General features: G+C 33.1%; 1 protein-coding gene and 1 long non-coding RNA gene across 5 annotated transcripts in view; one reads left to right on the forward strand and one right to left on the reverse strand.

Annotated features, from left to right (window-relative positions):
• LOC132712810 (speedy protein 1-B-like) overlaps positions 1-22,216 on the forward strand; it is a 96,781-nt gene that overhangs the window by 5,447 nt on the left and 69,118 nt on the right. For all 4 annotated transcript variants that reach the window (XM_060695245.1, XM_060695244.1, XM_060695247.1 and 1 more), the window contains exon 2: positions 6,570-6,916. In XM_060695245.1, coding sequence (XP_060551228.1) covers positions 6,622-6,916 — 295 coding nt within the window. In that variant the 5' untranslated portion in view covers positions 6,570-6,621. The remainder of the gene's footprint in view (positions 1-6,569; positions 6,917-22,216) is intronic.
• LOC132712819 (uncharacterized) lies at positions 13,347-14,622 on the reverse strand. The gene is made up of 3 exons (XR_009623362.1): positions 14,454-14,622; positions 13,881-13,957; positions 13,347-13,671 (listed from the first exon to the last, which is right to left on the reverse strand). It is a non-coding gene; the product is annotated as an uncharacterized LOC132712819 (long non-coding RNA).

The following is a 22,216-nucleotide window of genomic DNA, read 5'->3' on the forward strand; positions in this document are numbered from 1 at the left end:
TTATTAATAATTATTGCATTTCTTATTATAAACAGTAACAAAATTGCATTTAAATTGCTTTAATGCTGCCTCAAGATTGTCAATATTAGACGGTATTGTGCAAGTGTACCAGTATCTGACATCAACCCACTTCCTACCATGCCAAAAATCCATATAAAGGTAACTCTCGGTCATTTTTCACCTGCAGTCTAGCAATAAAAAGTTATGTTCCTTAACCCTTGACCTCATATAGGCGTGTTTTGACAGCTTTACGCCCCGTCTTAAGGCATCAAAAAGTGAAAAAAATTATTTAGGCCCCAAACACTGTTTTTCGTTTGACAAATGTTGTTTAAAAAAATCATTTTTTGGCGTCACACCATCAAAAAGTACATCAAGGGGACGCCAGAGGGGGTGTGCCCCCTTCTGTTTGGGGGTTTCTGTTTTGGTTATCAGCAAAATAAAATGGCATCGATAAACAGACGTAAAAAATAGATAAAAATATTGATTTTCCATTCTGATTTGCTCATTCTGTTTTGCAATACACTGTACACTAAAGTTGGGCTATTTTGCAATACTCTGTACACTTAAAATCAATACTCGGTACACTTTCTTGTATCTTTTTTGGCCTGTATCTTTTTGTACTTTCACACTTTTTACCTGAAATTTGGACTAAGCATACTAAGTCTTGGATTATGAATGAAAAAAATGCTCGATTCAATTTTTTTTATCTTGGTAATATAATAATTTCTAACGATTCTACAGTATCGCGTTCAGTATTTTCTAGTGAGCAGCGGATCGTTAAGGAGTAGTTTAATAAATTTTACAAATATCTGTAATACTTTGATGTCTTTTAGAGCTACAAAAATACCTCTAGATATATAAAACTCGTTGAGATAAATGAAATAGCCAATAGTTTGGAAAAAATCGTCACTGAACTTACCTTCCTTCCCCTTTCAAAGTCGCGAAATAGGATGAAAGTCCTCATAATATCGAGCAATATCCGGGGTACGGTATACCGCAGTGACACAACAGTAGATAAAGTCAACACTTAAATTTTCAAGTAAAAAATGAAAGGAAAAATCAGCATCAATAATTTATTTTTACATCAGATTCTACTGTATATGTTTTATCTATTTTTTGTTGTGAAAAAACATTTTTTCACAAATCTTTCCCAAGTCAGTGGCCTGTGATCAAAACAATTCTAACTATTGAAATTTAGTAAAAAGAACGTTTTCAAGCAGTTTTTGCTGATGAAAAGTTTAGATTATTTTAAAAATATTAAAAGTTTACCAACTTAGAAAAAATCATTGCATTCTTATCTGTTCCTATACTGCTAGGTGAAAGTATGCTTTTTTGTTGCAAAACAAAGTTATAACAATTATATTTATCAAGTGTCGGGGTTATCTATGCGTCGGAGTTATCTCTTCGACCAGTACATGGTCCAGATAAACAAGAGTGGTTTGCGTGAAATTGTACCATAGATCAGCGTACAATACTACATGATGCAAGATTGTTTTTCAAATAAAATCTCTTTTTTTATCTTATGAAGAAAACATATTGAATAAATTGTAACAACCAAATTAAGAAATTAGGTTCATACATTTACAAGTAGGGGAGACTGGGGCACTCTGGGACAAAAATCATAATTTTCAATCTCCTACTAAACATATCTTAAGGATTGATGCTCTCTTTCGTGGATGAAAAGAACAATATATACTTGATGTAACAGATATCTAACTTAACCTAAAATAATTAAGTTGATTTGGAGATATGCATTAGAATATGGTCATTAAAATGTCCCAGAGTGCGCTGAGCTAGGGGTACTCTGGGACACCATATATGGTACAGTGGGACATGCTTGGGTACATAGGACAACATATATAATTTCATTGAAACTGAAAAAGTACTGGAAATGAGAATTTGCAGATGTTTTAAAAATGTAAGTTTTTCCATTGCATGTTAAATGTGGTATTCTGCTTAAGCTCTGTGGGGGAGAGGGCGGCAAATTGCACTTTTCATTACTGTTTATGAAGAGGCTCAGTCAAACTGAACCTGCAACATTTTCAATTTTGCTGTGTTGGGCTTTCTTTAGGAATTCTGTTGAAAATTTTCCATTCTTTTTTTTTTGAAAAAAAAAGGTAGAGGTATTGCTATAGGCGCAGCGGCGTCTGCCGTTCCCGTCCGCAAACTTGTACCTGGATCATAACTTTTTTTATTTCTTGGTGTATTGTCTTTATACTTGGCCACAACAACCCTTGGGACAAGACCTATCAGTAGACCACACAAACCTTGACCTTCATCCATAAATGACCTTGACCTTCAAAGTTAAAAGTCCAAATTTTGCTTGTTCATGCTGTTATTGGCTGTAACTTTGTTATTTTTGAATGAATTGTCTTCAAACTTGAACATAATAATCTTCAAGGATATCCATTAAAAATAACCAGACAGACCTTGACCTTCACTCATAAATGACCTTGACTTTGAAGGTCAAATTGAAATTTTCATTTTTTTGGCTATTATTGGCTGTAACTTTGTTATTTTTGAATGGATTGTCTTCAAACTTGAACATAATAATCTTCAAGGATAACCCTTAAAAATAACCAGACAGACCTTGACCTTCACTCATTAATGACCTTGACTTTGAAGTTCAAATTATTGAAATTTTCATTGTTTTGGCTGTATTTTTGCTATTATTGAAGGGATCAACTTCATATTATAACAGAACATACTTAAGGATAAGACCTTGTTGTTTATCAAACACTTGGGCTCTTTAATGACCTTGACCTTGAAGGTTAAATTACTGAATTTTCTCAGATTTGTGCATTAAATGACCATATATATTTATTGGTGTGTGTGTGTGTGTATATATATATATATATATTTATTGGTTGTGTGTGTGTTATATATATATAAATATATATATATATATATATATATATATATATATATATATATATATATATATATATATATCATCATCATCACCATGTGACTTCACCACGTGACACCACCACATGACTCAACCACATGACTCCACCACATGACACTACCACGTGACTTACTCTACCGCATGACTTCACCACATGACTTCACCACATGACTCAACCACTTGACACCACCATGTGACTCTACCACATGACTCTACCACATGACTTTACCACGTGACTCTACCACATGACTGCACCACATGACTCCACCACATGACACCACCACGTGACTCTACCACGTGACTCCACCACTTGACTTACTCTACCACGTGACTTCACCACATGACTTCACCACATGACACCACCACGTGACTCTACCAAGTGACTCTACCACGTAGAGTACTCTGGAACAGTGGATTCAGTATGTTCTACCACGTGACTCAACCACGTGACTCCACCACGTGACTCTTCCAGGTGACACCACCACGTGACACCAACACGTGACTCTACTATGTGACACCACCACATGACTCCACCACGTGACTTTACCACGTGACTCCACCACATGACTCTACCACGTGACTCCACCATGTGACTCGGCCAAGTGACTCGGCCACGTGACTCCACCACTTGACACCACCTTGTGACTCAACCACGTGACACCACCATGTGACTTAACCACGTGACTCAACCATGTGACACCACTACATGACTCCAGCACATGACTCCACCATGTGCCACAACCACATGGCTCCACCACGTGACTCCACCACGTTACACCACATAACTCAACCACGTGATACCACCACAAGACACCACCACGTGTCAACCATGTGACACCACTACGTGTATCTATTTATAGAATTACATGTTTCTATTTATAGAATTTTGTATTGATAGAATTGTGTGTTTCTATTAATATATATGTATATATATATATATATATATATATATATATATATATATATATATATATATATATATATATATTATATATATATATATATATATTAATTAGTATATTTACAGGGGCGGCGAAATCAATTGTCCGTATTTTGCCCAGGTTGTCCCACAGCCTGTACGGACAAATGGAAATTTTCTAAAATTTACTATATAAGTATAATACGGACAAGTAAGGAAATGCTTCAAGTAAAAACAGACAAGTTAGTCAAAATCAGATTTTGCCGGCCCTGATTTATATATACAAAATATATAGACAAAACTTATGTGACAAGACAGACAGATTAATTTTATAAAAAGGAAACGTTAAGATTTTGTTCAAACATTTCTTTCTTTGCTTTTAGAGAAAGTAAAAAGTCGAGCGTTGCCCCCGCCCGGCGGTGGCTCTTGTTTTTTTAAATTTTGATAGACCTGTGCGTATAATCACACTTGTTTTGTCCATGCATTAATCATTTCCATAAATGAATGACGAAGTTAGGTAAATAGAATTAAAATTCATTAATTGACGTTCATTGTCATGTAAAGGTCAAGAACATATCTAAATTATTCCACATGTCTGTTTGATCACAAGTGTTGTTATGTCCACATATGAATCAAATTCATCCAAAATAAAAAAAAATATGACAACCAAAATTCAATAATTTGGCCATGACGGTCAAGGTCAACCTTCAGAGCTCCAGATAGCGTGCGTATAAGCGTAAAATACGCATAGAAAATCTAAAATATGCATCACTTTCAAAATTCGTGCGTCAAAGTTACGCACAACAAAATGAAAATACGCTCGTATGTCAAAATTTATGCGTGAAAGAATAGAAGTGTAAACATTTGATATATAGAAAGAAGATGTTTTGAGCATAAAAATACATGTACAATGTATTTCCATTTTATTGCATTGAAAACTAAAAATTCTCTTGTCAAAAACGCATGTTAAAAGTAGCAGGAAATACAGAAGGGAGGTAACTCCCGTAGATCAACCTGTGAAATTATTGATAAAATCATCGCCACTTACAGCAAAGGAAAGAAAATTTAAATAATTTGACCTTCAAGGTAAAGGTCATTGATAAGTGAAGGTCAAGGAATGTCTGCTGAACTTGAAGGTCTATCATAAAAAGTTATTATGTTTGAAGTTTGACGACAATCCATTCAAATTACAAAATTATAGTCACCATTTGCAAAAATCAGCAAAAAAATAGATATTTGATCTTGAAGGTTAAGATCATTTATGAATGAAGGTCAAGGTAAGTCTGGTCTACTTAAAGGTCTTTTTCAAAGGGTTGTTGTGGCCACGTATGAAACCACAACACCAAGAACTTAAAATGTTACAATCAAGGTTAAAAACTGCGGACGGCAAAAGGAACGGCAACGCCGTCATGACACTAACAATATCTCTTTTTTTTCTTCTTTTTAAAAAAAAAGTTGACGATAGGCTCCCCCACCCCCCACCCCCCCCCTTTTGGGTGATGGCTAGTATATCCATGTTTGATACATCAAGATAGCATAGGATTAAACAGATTGGTCTGGAATCCTTTAAAAATATTTTCTAGTCTCAGTAGGTCTTTGACTGGTAAAAAGGTTGATATCTTGAAAATGAGTTCCGATGGAAGACTTTGTAGAAGATTGACTTATCATAATCTGTTAAGGAATTGTGATAAATAGATTATATAAGATATTGTCAAAGTCTATCCTGCATATAATGTAACTCTAATATACCAAATATAACAACAATATGCTGTACTGGTGTTCTGAAATCAGAATGCGGGGTACTCTTAGACAGTGTCCCACTCTGAGTGTACTGAATCCACTGTCCCAGAGTACCCTAACTACCCCCACCATTTTTATGTGACAATAATTAAAAAAGACAACCAAACCAAGATTTATTTCAAATCAGAAAATATAGGCAATCACGGTTTAGCACATTATCATTTACAAATATGATACAAATAAGTATTCAATATGGAAGAATTTGAAAACAATATTTGTCTTTTCTAGAATTTCACTTTGAAAGGTTTTGTTTGTTTGTTTCATTTTACGCCTTTTCCCAACAGCATTTCAGTCATATAGGCGGGTAGTTTCCTAACCATCGTTCATGGAGAGTTACACCAGTACTGGACTAACTTCCTCCGCGCTAAACTACCAAAGCATCTCCCGGGGATTGAACCATGCCAGAGAGGTAACTGGATTAAGTCATCGACTCTAACCTCTCGACCATGGATGCAGTCATACTTTGAAAGGTAAAAAGTACATTGTACTAGCCAGACTGATTTTTACTCAATTTGCCGCCATGAAACTTTTGTAGAGAAAGAAGCTTGACAAGATCTATCGTCTGCTTAAATCAGAACAAAAGGTATCAAAAAATTCCATAGTCCCACAGTGCCCCTTGTCCCAGAGTACCCCAGTCTCCCCACCCAACTTTTAGTTTACAGCCCCCGGAGAACTCAAGTGTTAAAAGATTTTAATAATTTATATGTTGCGGATTACATGCGGTTGTTCGTCTGCTATTAGCATTGTCACGTGACTACCAGCAGTGAACCACACCAGGATAAAATGGTGAAAGATGTAAATAAAAGCACCGGTGACCTAAATCGGAGATAACTTGAGACATTTTTAATATTCTAAAAAAATATTTTTTACGCCGAGCATTGGTATTCGCGGAGCATTTGTCCAACCACTCTAGATTTAGATGCAATGTTAAAATAATTCTAGTGTGACGATCCCAAGGTTAAGCAATGCGCATATATCAAACTCAAAGACGAAGATGAAAAGACACTCACAATATGGTGATGATGATGATCATCCAAAAAAATTAACGCTGAAACGACATTTGGGCCAAATTGAAAATGTAAAAGTTTTAGTACAGCCATCACATGTTCGTGCTTATCCTTCCAAAAAACTTAAAACTGACTGGGATTCACTTTTCTACAACAACTTTGATTTCAACAAGAAATGTAAAGATGGATCCCTTCTTGGGAATGATTGTTACCAAACACCAAAGCAAAGACAAAGTTTTCTTGTAAGAGGCAAAGAGATGAAAGCTTATTTCCACCTTTTAGGTAAGCATTAACAACCCATACTTAACATGTGCTCTTTCACATTTTGGTGATCTGTTTAAATGAGAGCGCTCATCACTTGTGTTAGTAGAGTACCAATATCAGCTAATGCAAAAAGTGTCATTTCCTTCGTTTAAAAAATAATTAGGTCTAACTTTAAGCCTATTTGACAAAAATATAAGTGACATAATAACTTTTATGTCAACATCATACTTTAAGATGTAATCACATGTTTAGATTACAATATGCAAGCACTTGACCTACTTAAAAAAATATTATTTCTATTATATATAACTTAGAGACAATTCCTCATGTTCAATATTGAAAGGGAATATTAATACATTGATTTTAAAACAATCAATATACTGTGATAATTTAGTATTCAACTGTGTAATGCTTGCATATGTTTTAAAGATATAAATAATTAAAATAATATCCATAAAATAAATAAATTTGATAACTTCATGATTTCAATATTAAAAATTTAATGTATAAAAGGAATACAGTCGAGACTGCCTTAGGGACCCCATGATTTTAACGACTCCCTGTCTTATCTGACCTTGTTTCAGTACTCCCAACGTATTTTACTATATAAATGGTCTTATTTTATTTACATAAAAAATTTTATGTTTATTATCCCCCGCCGAAAATTTTCGGCCGAGGATATAGAAATAGTCTCTGTCCGTCCGACCTTCCGTCCGTCCGTCCGTCCTTCCGTCCGAAATTTTTGTCCGGAGCATATCTCTAAAAGTATTTGAGTTATCAACTTGAAACTTCATAGGTGGATAGACCTCATTGAGGAGGAGTGCAGTGCACAAGAATGATAACTCTACCTTGCATGATTTTTGAGTTATTGCCCTTTGTTATTTTTCAAAATTGATTTTTGTCCAGAGCATAACTCCAAAAGCCTATGAGATATTTACATGAAACTTCATGGGTGCATAGATCTCACTCAGGAGGTGTGCAGTGCACAAGAATGATAACTCTTCCTTTCATAATTTTTGAGTTATTGCCCTTTGTTATTTTTCATACCTAATTTTTCACCTGAGTGGAGCATAACTCAAAAAGTGTTTGAGATATCAACATGAAATGTCATAGAAGGATAGATCTTATTGAGGAGGAATGTTGTGCGCAAGAATGATAACTCTTCCCTATACAATTTTTGAGTTATTGCCCTTTGTTTTTTTTTCATGCTATTTTGTCCAGAGCTTATCTCAAAAAGTATTTGAGGTATCAACTTGAAACTTCATAGGTGGATGGATCTCATTCAGTGTTTAAACAAAAGAAAGTCCGTTATGAGGTCTATCTTTTGCACGTGCACAGGTCTGTTCTAGTCAGACAGACCCGGTCATGAAAAACACGTGAAAAAATAGACCTGTCTATGTGTAGACAAAGAAAACATGAAATGCAATCAAAAATTGAAAATAAAATGTAAATAAATGATTGTCATAATAATCCTGTCTGACAAAATCTGGATACATTTTTTTAAACAAGATAATGTTTATAATTATTCCAACATTTCTATATTAAATCTTTGAATAAAATAAATGGATAGCATATCAAAGTTAGGAAACATTTAACATTTTTCTAATCGCGTCATTTTTCAAAGTAATAGTAATCTAAGCGCTTCTTCTGTCATTAAATTCACAATATAACAAAAATGGGTGCTTTAAGTTCATTTCTATGAAACTATAACAGTTATCACCGCATACCTATCACGATTCTAAATCATCTAATCCATAAAAAATTCATAGTACATAAAAATTGTACCAAACTTTCATATCGAAAAAATATAACAAAAATATGTCCGTATTATTTGTGATTCAAATAACGTCCATTTGATATACGCTTTGCCTGGGAAACCGCAGCTACCGACAGTTCCTAGCAAGGTCCCTGGTTACATTCCCACCCTCAGGATCAATCAGATTGTTAAATCCCCGTTAACCCGTCCCACCCCCTCTTTTAGTTAGGCTTTATCCTACCTTTCTATTCAACCCGCGAAAAATCAAAACTGATTTCCCCTGAAAACGTTCGAATCCAGGGCTTAGGTTCAAAGAACGTAAAAGATATAAACCAAACCTTGCTTATAGTGACATGCAGATACAAGTACTCAAAGTGGATTGGTCTACAATGGACATAGCTCCCATTAGTTATTAAAATATCGACAAAAACGATTAGGATATTATTAAAAGAAATGTTGAAAAAGAAATGTTAATATAAAGTTATAAGTAATTTAGTTTAAAAATTCATTTTCATCATTCTTATTCTAGAACACTTTATAATCTGCTATATAAATTATAATTTCGGATCATGTATCTTACACTTGTCATGCAACAATATACATATGTAAGTCTTTCATGGTGTGCTGGGTATCGGACATTTGCCCCTCAGACAGTTGCCCCCTCGGAGTTTGCTCCCTTTTTGCAGTGGCGGACATTTGCCCCCCCCCCTATCTTTGGAAGGGTTGGACATTTGCCATCACCCCCATGTTTTAAAAATGTTAAAAAATGTAATTGTTGAATTGTTTGTTACAAATATAAAAATTCATCGCCTATTGTCGAAATTCCATTTTGCATCAATAAACAAAAACTCTCGCGCAAATTTGTGAAAACTTAAAAATTAGCATCCATAAATAACAAAAATACATAAAATATATACACGAGATGACATCTGACAAGTTACAAGCAAAAAAAAGGGGGCAAACGTCCGAGAGGGCAACTGTTCAGGGGCAGCAAATGTCCTAGAATTTGAAATGTCTGATACGAAATACTATCAACATAATTATTCATTCTTTTACATAAATTCAGTTATGACCCATTCACTTTATTATTGACAAATTACACATTTAGCCTTTTTATTATTATTTTGAAAAACAAAGTTAAATGCAAAATATATACTATATAAAAGCAGAACATTGATAAAAGCTTACCTGTTTATGCGCTGTGGTAAAAAATTATCTTTGTGCATTACATCAAATGTTTCGGATCAGCCATTGCTCAAGCCAATAGTTTGACGGTGTGTAAGTTGGATATCGGCCTCGTACATCGATCTTTCTGTTTAGGAAAGACCTGGTCACGAATTTCATGAAACACCTCGAGCGCTACGCGCTCTCGGTGTCACATGAAATTCGTGACCAGGTCTTTCCTAAACAGAAAGACCTCGTACTCGGTCGATATCCTATACATAGCAGTATCCCTGTTTCTTGTAAGAGTTGATTATATTTTTGAGATGTGTTCTAAACTTTATCAATTATAATCTTTATTCACATCTTTTTATTTGAAATTGAGAATCAAACTGCAAGAATTTAATTACTATTAAGAAAACTTTTCAGTAGGATTTTTATAATAATCAGGGTTCCCACGCTGTCAGGGAAAACGGGAAATGTCCGTGAATTTGAAAACAGGAGCTCCCGGCCTTGAAAAGTCCGGGAATTAGTGTTGATACATAAAAAAGTCCGGGAAGGTACGTGAATTAGTCTGGTAAAGGGGAGGTAAATCAAACAACCAAAATGGCGGTCTTAGCACAGTATATTGACTTCTGCATCTTGAATGTTGATGATTTTTCAATTTACAAGTGTTTTGGGAGGCCAAGTTTGACATTTATGAGATTTAACATTTATTTTCTGGTTACTATGGCAGTTTTGTTTGGAAAATGTTATAAGACAGTCACAAATCGACCGCAACTTTGAATATGGAAATATTATTTGGAGTCCAAGATTTAAAAAAGATATTGAAGCAATCGAAAGAGTTCAAAAAAGAGCAACAAAAATGGTTAAATGTATTAGAAATTTATCGTATGTAGAAAGATTAAAAATTCTGGAAATTCCTACTTTGGCTTACAGAAGATTTAGAGGTGATATCATACAAGCATGGAAATTATTAAATGGGAAGGAAGATATAGAATATAATGTATTTTTTGAAAAAGCACAACTTGATAATCATCACATCAGAGGAAATTCCATGAAGTTGAAAATAAAATCATGTAAAAAGGAATTAAGAAAACATTTTTTCTCATTAAGAGTAATACCAGAGTGGAATAAATTACCAGATTCTGTAGTATGTTCACCAACGCTGAATTCGCTAAAAAACAGACTCAATAAGGTTATGAAAAACAAATTATATACTGTTATACCGGATAATAATCATTGGGTGTCAGACCTCGAGGGGGTTATAAGAGATTTCTGATCTCGCGACCCTACGCTGGATAAAGTAAAGTAAAGTAAAGTACAAGTTTGCTTGATTGGCCCGTGCTAAGAAACATGAAAGCTCACAGGTCTGGTTGTTTCCTTGGGCAATTTGTTTAACCTTATTGCTCACAACCATGCTAAAAGCCAAAGGTAAATCAATATAAAATAAACAATAGTATTACATACATGAACTATTGTCAAGGCAGAGCACAGCCAGTTGGCCACACCATATTTGGGTAGCAAGAAATACCCAAATATTAGTCACAATATACTAAAAATGAATGTGTTATACTAAAAAAGTGCTGTTTTAATCATGAATACAATATACACTTTCACTAAGATGTAATCGAACATACCCAAATTTTCATTTTTGAACCAAAATATACCCAAATACAGTATACTCCATGAAAACTATTAAATAAAAAAAATAATACGAATGAACTTGTATGAAATTACAACAAAATTATACCCTTCAAATTTAAATGTAGACAACAAATCTCATAACTTGCAAGTACATTTGTCTATTCATTAATGAACCTAACAGTTAGAAAAGCAAATGTCACTTTTTTCTTACAACATCTGAACTGCCAATTTCAACGGAATGAATGAAAGTAATAGTTGGCTAAGTCACATTATTTTGAAAATATCAATTCATTTTCTCATTAAAATCTATATTGTATACAAACCAAAATGAATATTGCTAAAATTGTGTGTGTTTGGGTATTTTGTGCTGCTGCCATATTTTGTAGAACCCGTAGCACTGGCTTAAGCAGAGTACAACATTTAAACATGAAAGTTGTGAAATTTTTCATGTAGAAACACCTGCAGGCAGTTTTCATATACCCTTCAGTGTGACATGCTTTTGCCATTCTATGCACCTAAGTGGACTGAGGTCAAATGTGAGGTTACTTATTAAAGTACTATGAATATCTTGTAAAAAAGTGATCCCTTGGAAGCATTAAAAACACCAAAATTACATGAAAATTGCAGACAACCTGCAACAGTTGCTGTCACAAAGTACATTTCATTACTTATAGACACTGAATGTTTTTCTTAGATAGAGTTAGATTTATGTCATGAACTACATGTATTATATTGTTATTAAATGTTGTTTTAAACATTACCATGAAAATATTCATAGGACAAAAAAATTGAATAGCTTGAAATTCAATCTTCTAAAAAGTCCTTAAAAAATCAAAAAAGGTCCTTGATAAGTCCTGGAAAAGTCCTTAAATTTTCAAAATATCTAAGAGTGGGAACCCTGAATAATAATAATTATTATTTAACAGTCCATTATTATTTCAGTTTATTTCATGCTTTCCAGTGTTTTATTGTAATATATCAGATGATTATATTCTGATAAACCACTAGTGAAATTTATAAAATATAATTTTCACTGTAGCCGGACTATATCTGAATGTGGATGAAAAGAAAATTAAACTAAATGGAATAACAGACTGAAATAAGTGCCATCCTACGTAAATTTTGCTTGTTTAGGAAAAGACCCAGCAAACACAAGACGTCATACTGACGTCAGATTTAAGTCAGGTTCTGACGTCGGATGACGGTCGGAAAAACGGTTGGATTTGAAAGTTTTTTTGACGTAATAATCTGACGTCAGGTAGACGTCAGAATCTAACCATTATTTAACCAATTTCTGACCAAAATCTGACCATTATCTAACCATTTTCCGACCTCAATCTGACCATTTTCCGACCTCAATCTGACCATTTTCCGACCTAAACCTAACCAGTTTCTAACCATTTTCCGACCTCATCTGACCATTTTCCGACCTAAATATTAACCATTTTCTGCCCTAAATCTGATCATTTTCCTTATCTTTTTTGTTTCACCACGTCATAAATATTTTCTGCCTAATCATGATTTGATCGAATTTAATGTAACTCATTCTACTAAGTAACTTTCCCTCAAATGAAATGTATAACAGAAAACTAGAAGCAAAATTATTTTTTATGCTTTTTTAATTTAAAATAAAAGTTGCAATTTTAAGCTGATACATACAATTTTAGTAAATTCTGCAAGGTTAAATAATTTTCATAAATTAAACAAGATAAAACATTAACTAAGTTAATTACAAAACAAAAAGTATTACAAAAACAATGAAATAAATGAAACTAAGAAAACATGTACAAATATTATAGAACAAAACAATGTATGCACATTTCTATCAAAGTTTGCCTTATCAAATTAAATAATGAAAATATTATAATTTTAATGAAAATATTATAATTTTAAGAAAAATTAAAAGATTCTGATAATAATGTTTCAAGCAATTAATGACAGATTTTCAGTATTTCAACTATATTTCTACAGCATTTCTAAAACATTTAGTGCCATTTTGCATATTTTGACCTCCTTTGATAATTGTCAGTAATGTATAAATTGCTGCTTTTTAGTTACTTCACAAAGTTATACTTTTAGATATCCATGAGAATTAGCACGAATTTTGAGGTGTGATGCTTTAAGATATGACCTTCTTTCAGCACCCCTCGTCTGTCCGGAGGATATGTAGCGTTTGTAGCGTCCAATAGCGTGTGTGACATCATTTTCACTGAAAAAAATAATTATGAAACATGGAAAAATAACAAGCAAAAATGTTTCCATGGTTATCTTAACTTAATGAACAATTTTGCCAACTTTTTATAAGAGAGCTTTAACAAAAATTAAAAGTAAACATAAATACTGAACATTTAAAAAGCCACTTTCAAACTCCAGTTTAGTATGGATTAAAGCATGTAATAGAATTTACAAAAATCTTACTTTCCTATGTTTCTTTTTACATATTCACGTGTTTCCGTCCCTCCGACCTTTGAGAGCATGTCCAACACTTTTACTACCTGAAAAGAAAATTATATTCTAACTTATGTATATATTCTACGTTTGAAATAGAACAGTTACGCAAGTCTTAAATATTTCATAGTTTTAAATTAAAGATTTAATGCCGAAATGTCTGGAACCAAAACGTCTTGGGTTATTTGGGACCGGAACGTTTTGGGTTATTTGGGACCGAAACGTCTTGGTCCGAAATGCTCGAAATCGTACAAATTCATTCTCAATTCTCAGATTTTAACTGACAAAAACATCACAGTTTAAGAAAAATATGAAAACTAAGCATTCTCTTTGGTAAAACTGAAAGGCATATTATAAACTCTTCACAGAGCAGAGTTAAAACATGTCAATTTTAAAAAGATTTATTATTAGACATTATCGCGAATTTGTGTGACATTTTACTTCAGCTGTTAAAATAATGATATTAAAATTTAAGAGTGCTTGCAATCATGCAATTATTTATCAAATACAAAGTAAAAATAAATCTAAATAAATTGAACTGACCTTTTTGTTCAAGAAAATCTATAATATTCACTTTATCAATGCATCCCGATTCCTGACCGACAGCCAAAACGTAACGCCTACGAATTTGAATTTCCATCCACGTGACTTTAGAATAGAATTATAGGTTAATATTATGTTTTCTTTCCCCTTTCTGTCACTATGATTAAATGTTAAAGCACTATTAAAAAAACTCGTGATTTTGATACATATAATGTACCACCCAATGAAATTTAACGTTAAATATTGGAATTGTAAAAGATCGTGGGAAAATAATTTTTAAAAATAAACTGTAATTTTATAACCGGGCCCCCTATAGTTTTTTAGGTTTCAGCGCCGGATCTGGCTGTATTTAATAAGAAAATTCATTTGTTCCAAAAAACATTTGAAAAAAAAGTTTAAATGGTTACAACAGCGAATAAGGATTAGTTTTCGTTATTTTTTTACCTACCGTCAGGACACAGACCAGAACCTAACGTTAGTACAACGTCAAAAAGAAACGTCTATTAGACATCGGTATTTTAACGTCAGATTAACGTCGTATTTTGGTCGCCGGCGTCGTGACCAAAATCTAACATTAATCCGACGTTATTTTAACGTCATGTGTTTGCTGGGGAAAGTCGATGTCACCATACATCATGTTAGAAATTAAGCAAAATTAGAGAAATTTAACAGAACTATATTTCAAAATTGATAATGTGACGTCATGATGTGATGACGTCACGAAGGAGAATGCGCGACGTTACACGGCAAAATCAGTAAACAATTCTTAAAATCACTTAAAAAGCATGAAATAAAAAGAAAATTTATTTGTTTTACATATAAGATTGAAATATATTTCATTCGTGAACACCAGCTATTATATTTTCACTCGTGGCTACGCCACTCGTGAAAATATTGCATCTGGTGTCCACTCAGTGAAATTATATTTCAATCTTACATGCAAAACAAACAAATATCCTCTATTTGTTTATTTAATTGCATTAATTGATTGCAAGACATTGTTAAATAATAAAAATAAAAATCTGTGAAATACAGTCGACTCCGGTTATAACGAACTCAATGGGACATTAAAATATCGTTTGTTATATCCGAAGTTCGCTAAAAGCGAAGTAGCAACAACTTGCTGACTTGTTTGGATGGGGAAATTTGCCTTGAAAAAGCCATACTCTTCACTGGTTACCGGTGTAACTAGTATTTCACTGCAGTGGTTATTTAATGTGGGGCATTTTATTGAGCAATATATTATTCATGTATTAATTGTCTATGAAGTTATTACCATTTGTTTCCTTTTGCTATTTGTTTATTATCGTTTGGTTAATATTGCAAACACAAAAAATCGATTACTTGGCAATTATCGGGTATTAACAGCAATCAACTAAGGGTGTGAAATACAAATTTTCCGTAACAAGTAGGAAATTATGTTGTGAGAACATTTTATCAAAATCTTTATTCCCTCACTCGCCCGGGTGTAGATTTTCCAGGGTAAGCCTGGAAGAGAGGCTGGTAAACCCTGGAAAACTATGGAATAGCATGGAATTTCATGGAAAATTGGTATTTTTTTCCATGCTATGTGGACTTTTTTTGTCCAGCCATTTCCAGCATTGCTGGAATAGGCTGGAAATTGGCTGGACATTTGTGGTAAAAGCCTGGAAAACCATGGACTTTACTTCCATGTAGCATGGAAAGTGGAACTTAGATTTTTTTGATGATGGAAATGTGTTAAACTTTCTCTAAGTATGCTGGAAAAAACTTGTAAAATTACAACAAGAAATCTTACTTTATATATTCAGCAAAATATTGTAAATTTACGAAGAAAATATACAATCATCATTTATTTTAATGCAAGTTACTGTAAATGATTTGAAATTTGACACTTTATACATTTCATGCAGTTGAAAAAGGGTATCTCAGAAAAAATGTCTATGCTAAAGACATAAATGAATTGATTGTTCAAAATACATATTATTATTTAAATAAATCTACATGAAGTTATGTACAATGAAATAATATCCATTTAATTACAGGCTTTAAGTTTAACTATAAATTAATTAAAGTCTTTGAGACACTCTAATAATCAAGATGGGATTGCATTGCTTGCCATTTTTAAATTGTAAGAATTCATGGTTTTAGATAACAATAAATAAATAAATAAACAAAACAGTGCATGAAAGAATCTCATATATATTCTATATTAAATTGACCAATATTTAGGAAAATAAATACTACATCCACTGAGATTTTACTGCTACACAGATCAGAGCTCTGATAAAACTCATTGACCAGCATTTTCTCACCATCTGTGCATGACTAATTTACTCCACTGGTCATTTCAGATCAGGCTGTTCCATGTGATTATTTTGGGGAGAGATAACATTATAAATTTCATATGCAGAATGTGTCTAGAAGGACATTGCAATCTTTTTTGTACAAAAATTTGTAATGATCTTTAAAATCTATATATCTATTAGCTATTTGATATTTTCTTTTACGCTCAAAGAATAAAAGTTAAAATGATGAGTAGATTAACCCTGCTTTACATAATGATTATTTAGACCTGTCCAGTAACTGTTGTAAATTTTGAATTCTAAGATATCTGGGTCAGCAAAGAGAGCAAATTACAGAGGATGTACTTGATATTTTAGCAGTTTTGGAGATATTGTTTTGTTTAAGACTTTAAAGTGTTTAAGTATTGGTATGATAACAATTAGAATCACCTGGGACAAAGAGATATACAACAGAATCAGGTATTTATAAACCTTAAGTTAAATCATTGCAGAAACAGGTTATATACCAAACTATCAACATTTGTAAAAAGAGATCAAGGTTGTTTTTGTATTTTCATCTTCATGCATTTGTTTTTCTGATAATTGTTTTTAATCTATACATGTATAATCTGTAAAATATAAATTATTCAATGATTTCTTTATAATGTATATTGTTAAAATGACAATTATTAGTAGATCTTTTTCATTTCCTACAAATAAAACAAATTAAATCAATTTGATTAAATAGGACTAAATGGTACAATCAGTAGTTTTGTACAGCTGAACAGGGTCATCATATGATAATCATTTGTTATTTACATGTATGTGTTGTGTTTTCAATGATTACATTTTACATTATACAATTACATAACTTGCAGGCTGGGACATAAGTGCTGACTGTGAGAATTACCAGCAGTGTATAATAATGATGTGCAGTATTAATCCTGAAAAGGTATATTTTTAAATCTCAATACGTGTACTTTTTTATTCCATGTCTTTGCTTGAAAAAATACATACTGGGTGATAAATATTGTCTCAAATTTACTTAATTCTTATACATGTACTTTGAGAGAAATTCTTAAGCATTGCTTTAGTATTTTTGAATATGCATAAGCATTTTAAGGGAATATTTAATAGTAAATACTGTTGAAACATTAGATTCCATGTTATTAAAAGATACGAAATATAACTGCATAATATTTATATGCAATAAAACATAAGTCATTACCATATCTGTGTTAAATTTATTATGAATTTTATCTTTAAAGGTGAGCACAACCACAATAAGTTCTAGGAAACACAGACAGAGGACTTAAAATGGACATCAATAAAAGAAATAGTAATTTAAATAATCAGAAACACTTGAAACAAATTTAAGATTAAAAAAGGTTTCTCATTGACAGATTAAGAGCAAAATAATTGCTAAAATATATAAGACAACCAGAACCTACCAAACCTGCAGCTAGTAAAATCAAAGCACTGAATGTACTGATGGGGAGGCTATGACAGAATGTTTCAGACTTATAGTTTCTTTTCTTTTTGCTTAAAATGTGCTGTTATTTCAATTATTACCAAAATAAGAAGATATGCACATTGTGTCATTTATCCTTACTGTTGTGTTCAACCATTCATATATATGGTTAATATGGTTGACTATTCATTTTGTTAATATTCCAGAACATTTCATTGAGGTCTACATCCGGACTGCTAATCCTGCAAATTTTGAAAAACCTAAACTGTCAATAATAAATGACATACCAGAAAGTATGACGACTGTTCATTATAAGATAACAATAACATTTTACAACTGACTGTTCCTTATCAAAATATTCTAGGACTGTTCATCATAAATACTTTATGTCATTTTAATATCATTGAATGATAATAACAACTGCAAGTTATGCAACATTTTTATTGAACATAAAAATTATACATATTTACATGTCATGTACCATAATTGAGATCAATAAGATACTGTCTTGTGATGAGTATTAATATCCATGCTCTACGGACAGAAAGATGTCTTCTTCCGAAGCAAATCTGGAATAAAATCACGTTTCAGAAAATTATTCCCATTTCATTACTCGTCGCTGACTTTGACGGCTTCGGATATTTATTAAAACTAAATATTTCTTGAAAAAATACATATCTGCAAAGCTTATTCAAAATTGAATCAACCTAAGTGAAAATTGATCAGGAAGTTATATCTTCTTTTTTTACCGCCAACACTCAACCAACTTATGGTTGTTAATAGATAGATTCTACATGTATTTTTTAAACCTCACTAGCTTGAAATATAACTGCGGAAAATCTGTTTGTTAACAGGGTGTGCGGTTATTACGTAGGGTTTACCCTGTCGACCATTTCACGCAAATAGATGAGAACATCGAAGCGTCAGTGCTATGAATGGTGTTATAATTTATAAATAGCGTGTTTTGGAAGTTTTTTGTTGAAACTTCTCCAAATCCCTCCAGAGGCGTGCACGTCGCGGAGAAGGCACACGGCAGGTCAAGGTCAAGTCATCTCAAGTACCAGAGGTGATTGGTTGACCTGTCATGACTTACTCTGGAGGTTTGGCACTAATGAATGCCGTTTTTGTTGTCGTCAGTCAGGAAGTTGATGCCTTGCCAGTATTGTCGTCTCCTTTACCACCAACGAACGAAGAATGGGCTACCAGGAAGATTCGGCTTGAAAAAGACGTCCCCGATGCTTTAATCTCGGACATATGGTTATTCCGGCCCCGAGTATAAATAAACTTAAAACACACACACTTTTGTTGAAAACAAAACAAAACAAGAACCGGTTGAACCGGGTGATGCTCCCCGAGAAGGTTCTGGACACAGGAAAGTATAAAAAAATGAACAAAGGGCAATAACTCCAAAATTAGACCAGGCTTTGTTTAGGTTCTTTAAGCGTTGCAGTTCTATCCAATTATATCTAGCTACCTACAAAGTTTCATGTTGATATCTCTAATAGTTTTAAAGTAATGTCAAGGACAAAAGTCAAAAAGTAAAAATAAACAAAGGGCAATTACTTCAAAATAAGGCAAGGCAGAGTAATGATTTTTAAGCACTGCACTTCCACCCAATGAGATCTATCTATCTACAAAGTTTCATGTTGATATCTCTTATAATTTTAGAGTGATGTCCCAGACAAAGTTCAAAGTGTCAAAATGAACAAAGGGCAATAACTCCAAAAGTAGGCAAGACAGTGTTACAGTTCTTTTGCACTGCAAACTTACTCAATGAGATCTATCTACCTACAAAGTTTCATGTTGATATCTCTTATACATTAAGAGTTATGTCCCGGACAAAGTTAAAAGTGTAAAAATAAACAAAGGGGGATAATTAAAAAATTAGGCAAGGTAGAGTTACGGTTCTTGTGCACTGCACTTCTACTCAATGAGATCTATCTACCTACAAAGTTTCATGTTGATACCTCTTATACTTTTAGAGTTATGTCCAGGACAAATTTCAAAGTGTAAAATAAACAAAGGGGGATAATTCAAAAATTAGGCAAGGCAGTTACAGTTCTTGTGCACTGCACACCTACTCAATGAGATCTATCTACCTACAAAGTTTCATGTTGATACCTCTTATACTTTAAGATTTATGTCCCGGACAAAGTTCAAAGTGTAAAATAAACAAAGGGGGATAATTAATAAAATAAGGCAAGGCAGAGTTACGGTTCTTGTGCACTGCACACCTACTCAATGAGATCTATCTACCTACAAAGTTTCATGTTGATACCTCTTATACTTTTAGAGTTATGTCCCGGACAAAGTTCAAAGTGTAAAATAAACAAAGGGGGATAATTAATAAAATAAGGCAAGGCAGAGTTACAGTTCTTGTGCACTGCACACCTACTCAATGAGATCTATCTACCTACAAAGTTTCATGTTGATACCTCTTATACTTTTACAGTTATGTCCCGGACAAAGTTCAAAGTGTAAAATAAACAAAGGGGGATAATTAATAAAATAAGGCAAGGCAGAGTTACAGTTCTTGTGCACTGCACACCTACTCAATGAGATCTATCTACCTACAAAGTTTCATGTTGATACCTCTTATACTTTTAGAGTTATGTCCCGGACAAAGTTCAAAGTGTAAAATAAACAAAGGGGGATAATTAAAAAATTAGGCAAGGTAGAGTTACGGTTCTTGTGCACTGCACTTCTACTCAATGAGATCTATCTACCTACAAAGTTTCATGTTGATACCTCTTATACTTTTAGAGTTATGTCCAGGACAAATTTCAAAGTGTAAAATAAACAAAGGGGGATAATTCAAAAATTAGGCAAGGCAGTTACAGTTCTTGTGCACTGCACACCTACTCAATGAGATCTATCTACCTACAAAGTTTCATGTTGATAACTCTTATACTTTTAGATTTATGTCCCGGACAAAGTTCAAAGTGTAAAATAAACAAAGGGGGATAATTAATAAAATAAGGCAAGGCAGAGTTACGGTTCTTGTGCACTGCACACCTACTCAATGAGATCTATCTACCTACAAAGTTTCATGTTGATACCTCTTATACTTTTAGAGTTATGTCCCGGACAAAGTTCAAAGTGTAAAATAAACAAAGGGGGATAATTAATAAAATAAGGCAAGGCAGAGTTACAGTTCTTGTGCACTGCACACCTACTCAATGAGATCTATCTACCTACAAAGTTTCATGTTGATACCTCTTATACTTTTAGAGTTATGTCCCGGACAAAGTTCAAAGTGTAAAATAAACAAAGGGGGATAATTAATAAAATAAGGCAAGGCAGAGTTACAGTTCTTGTGCACTGCACACCTACTCAATGAGATCTATCTACCTACAAAGTTTCATGTTGATACCTCTTATACTTTTAGAGTTATGTCCCGGACAAAGTTCAAAGTGTAAAATAAACAAAGGGGGATAATTCAAAAATTAGGCAAGGTAGAGTTACGGTTCTTGTGCACTGCACTTCTACTCAATGAGATCTATCTACCTACAAAGTTTCATGTTGATACCTCTTATACTTTTAGAGTTATGTCCCGGACAAAGTTCAAAGTGTAAAAATAAACAAAGGGGAATAATTCAAAAATTAGGCAAGGCAGAGTTACGGTTCTTGTGCACTGCACTTCTACTCAATGAGATCTATCTACCTACAAAGTTTCATGTTGATACCTCTTGTTGTTACAAAGTTATGTCCCGGACAAGAAAAGGGGACGGACGGACGGGACGGACGGACGGACGGACGGACAAGGCGGCGACTATATGCTCCCCCGAAATTTTTTCGGGGAGCATAAAAAACACATTTTCTGTAGTATTTTTTCAAGTGTTGTAAAATGAATACGAAATTCCTCTTATGCCGCCAATTATTTTTAGAACACAAACATATAAGTATTTTTATTTGATTTATTCAAATAAACATTAATCACTTCAGCGCCCGCAAATATCGTTTTCAAATTAAAGTTTCGTAAGATATGTTAAGTCATTCGTATATATATGCGTTTTTTGTTGTTTTTT

Source organism: Ruditapes philippinarum, unplaced genomic scaffold (assembly GCF_026571515.1).
Source record: "Ruditapes philippinarum isolate M1 unplaced genomic scaffold, ASM2657151v2 ctg106_1_1_1_1, whole genome shotgun sequence".
NCBI lineage: Eukaryota > Metazoa > Mollusca > Bivalvia > Venerida > Veneridae > Ruditapes > Ruditapes philippinarum.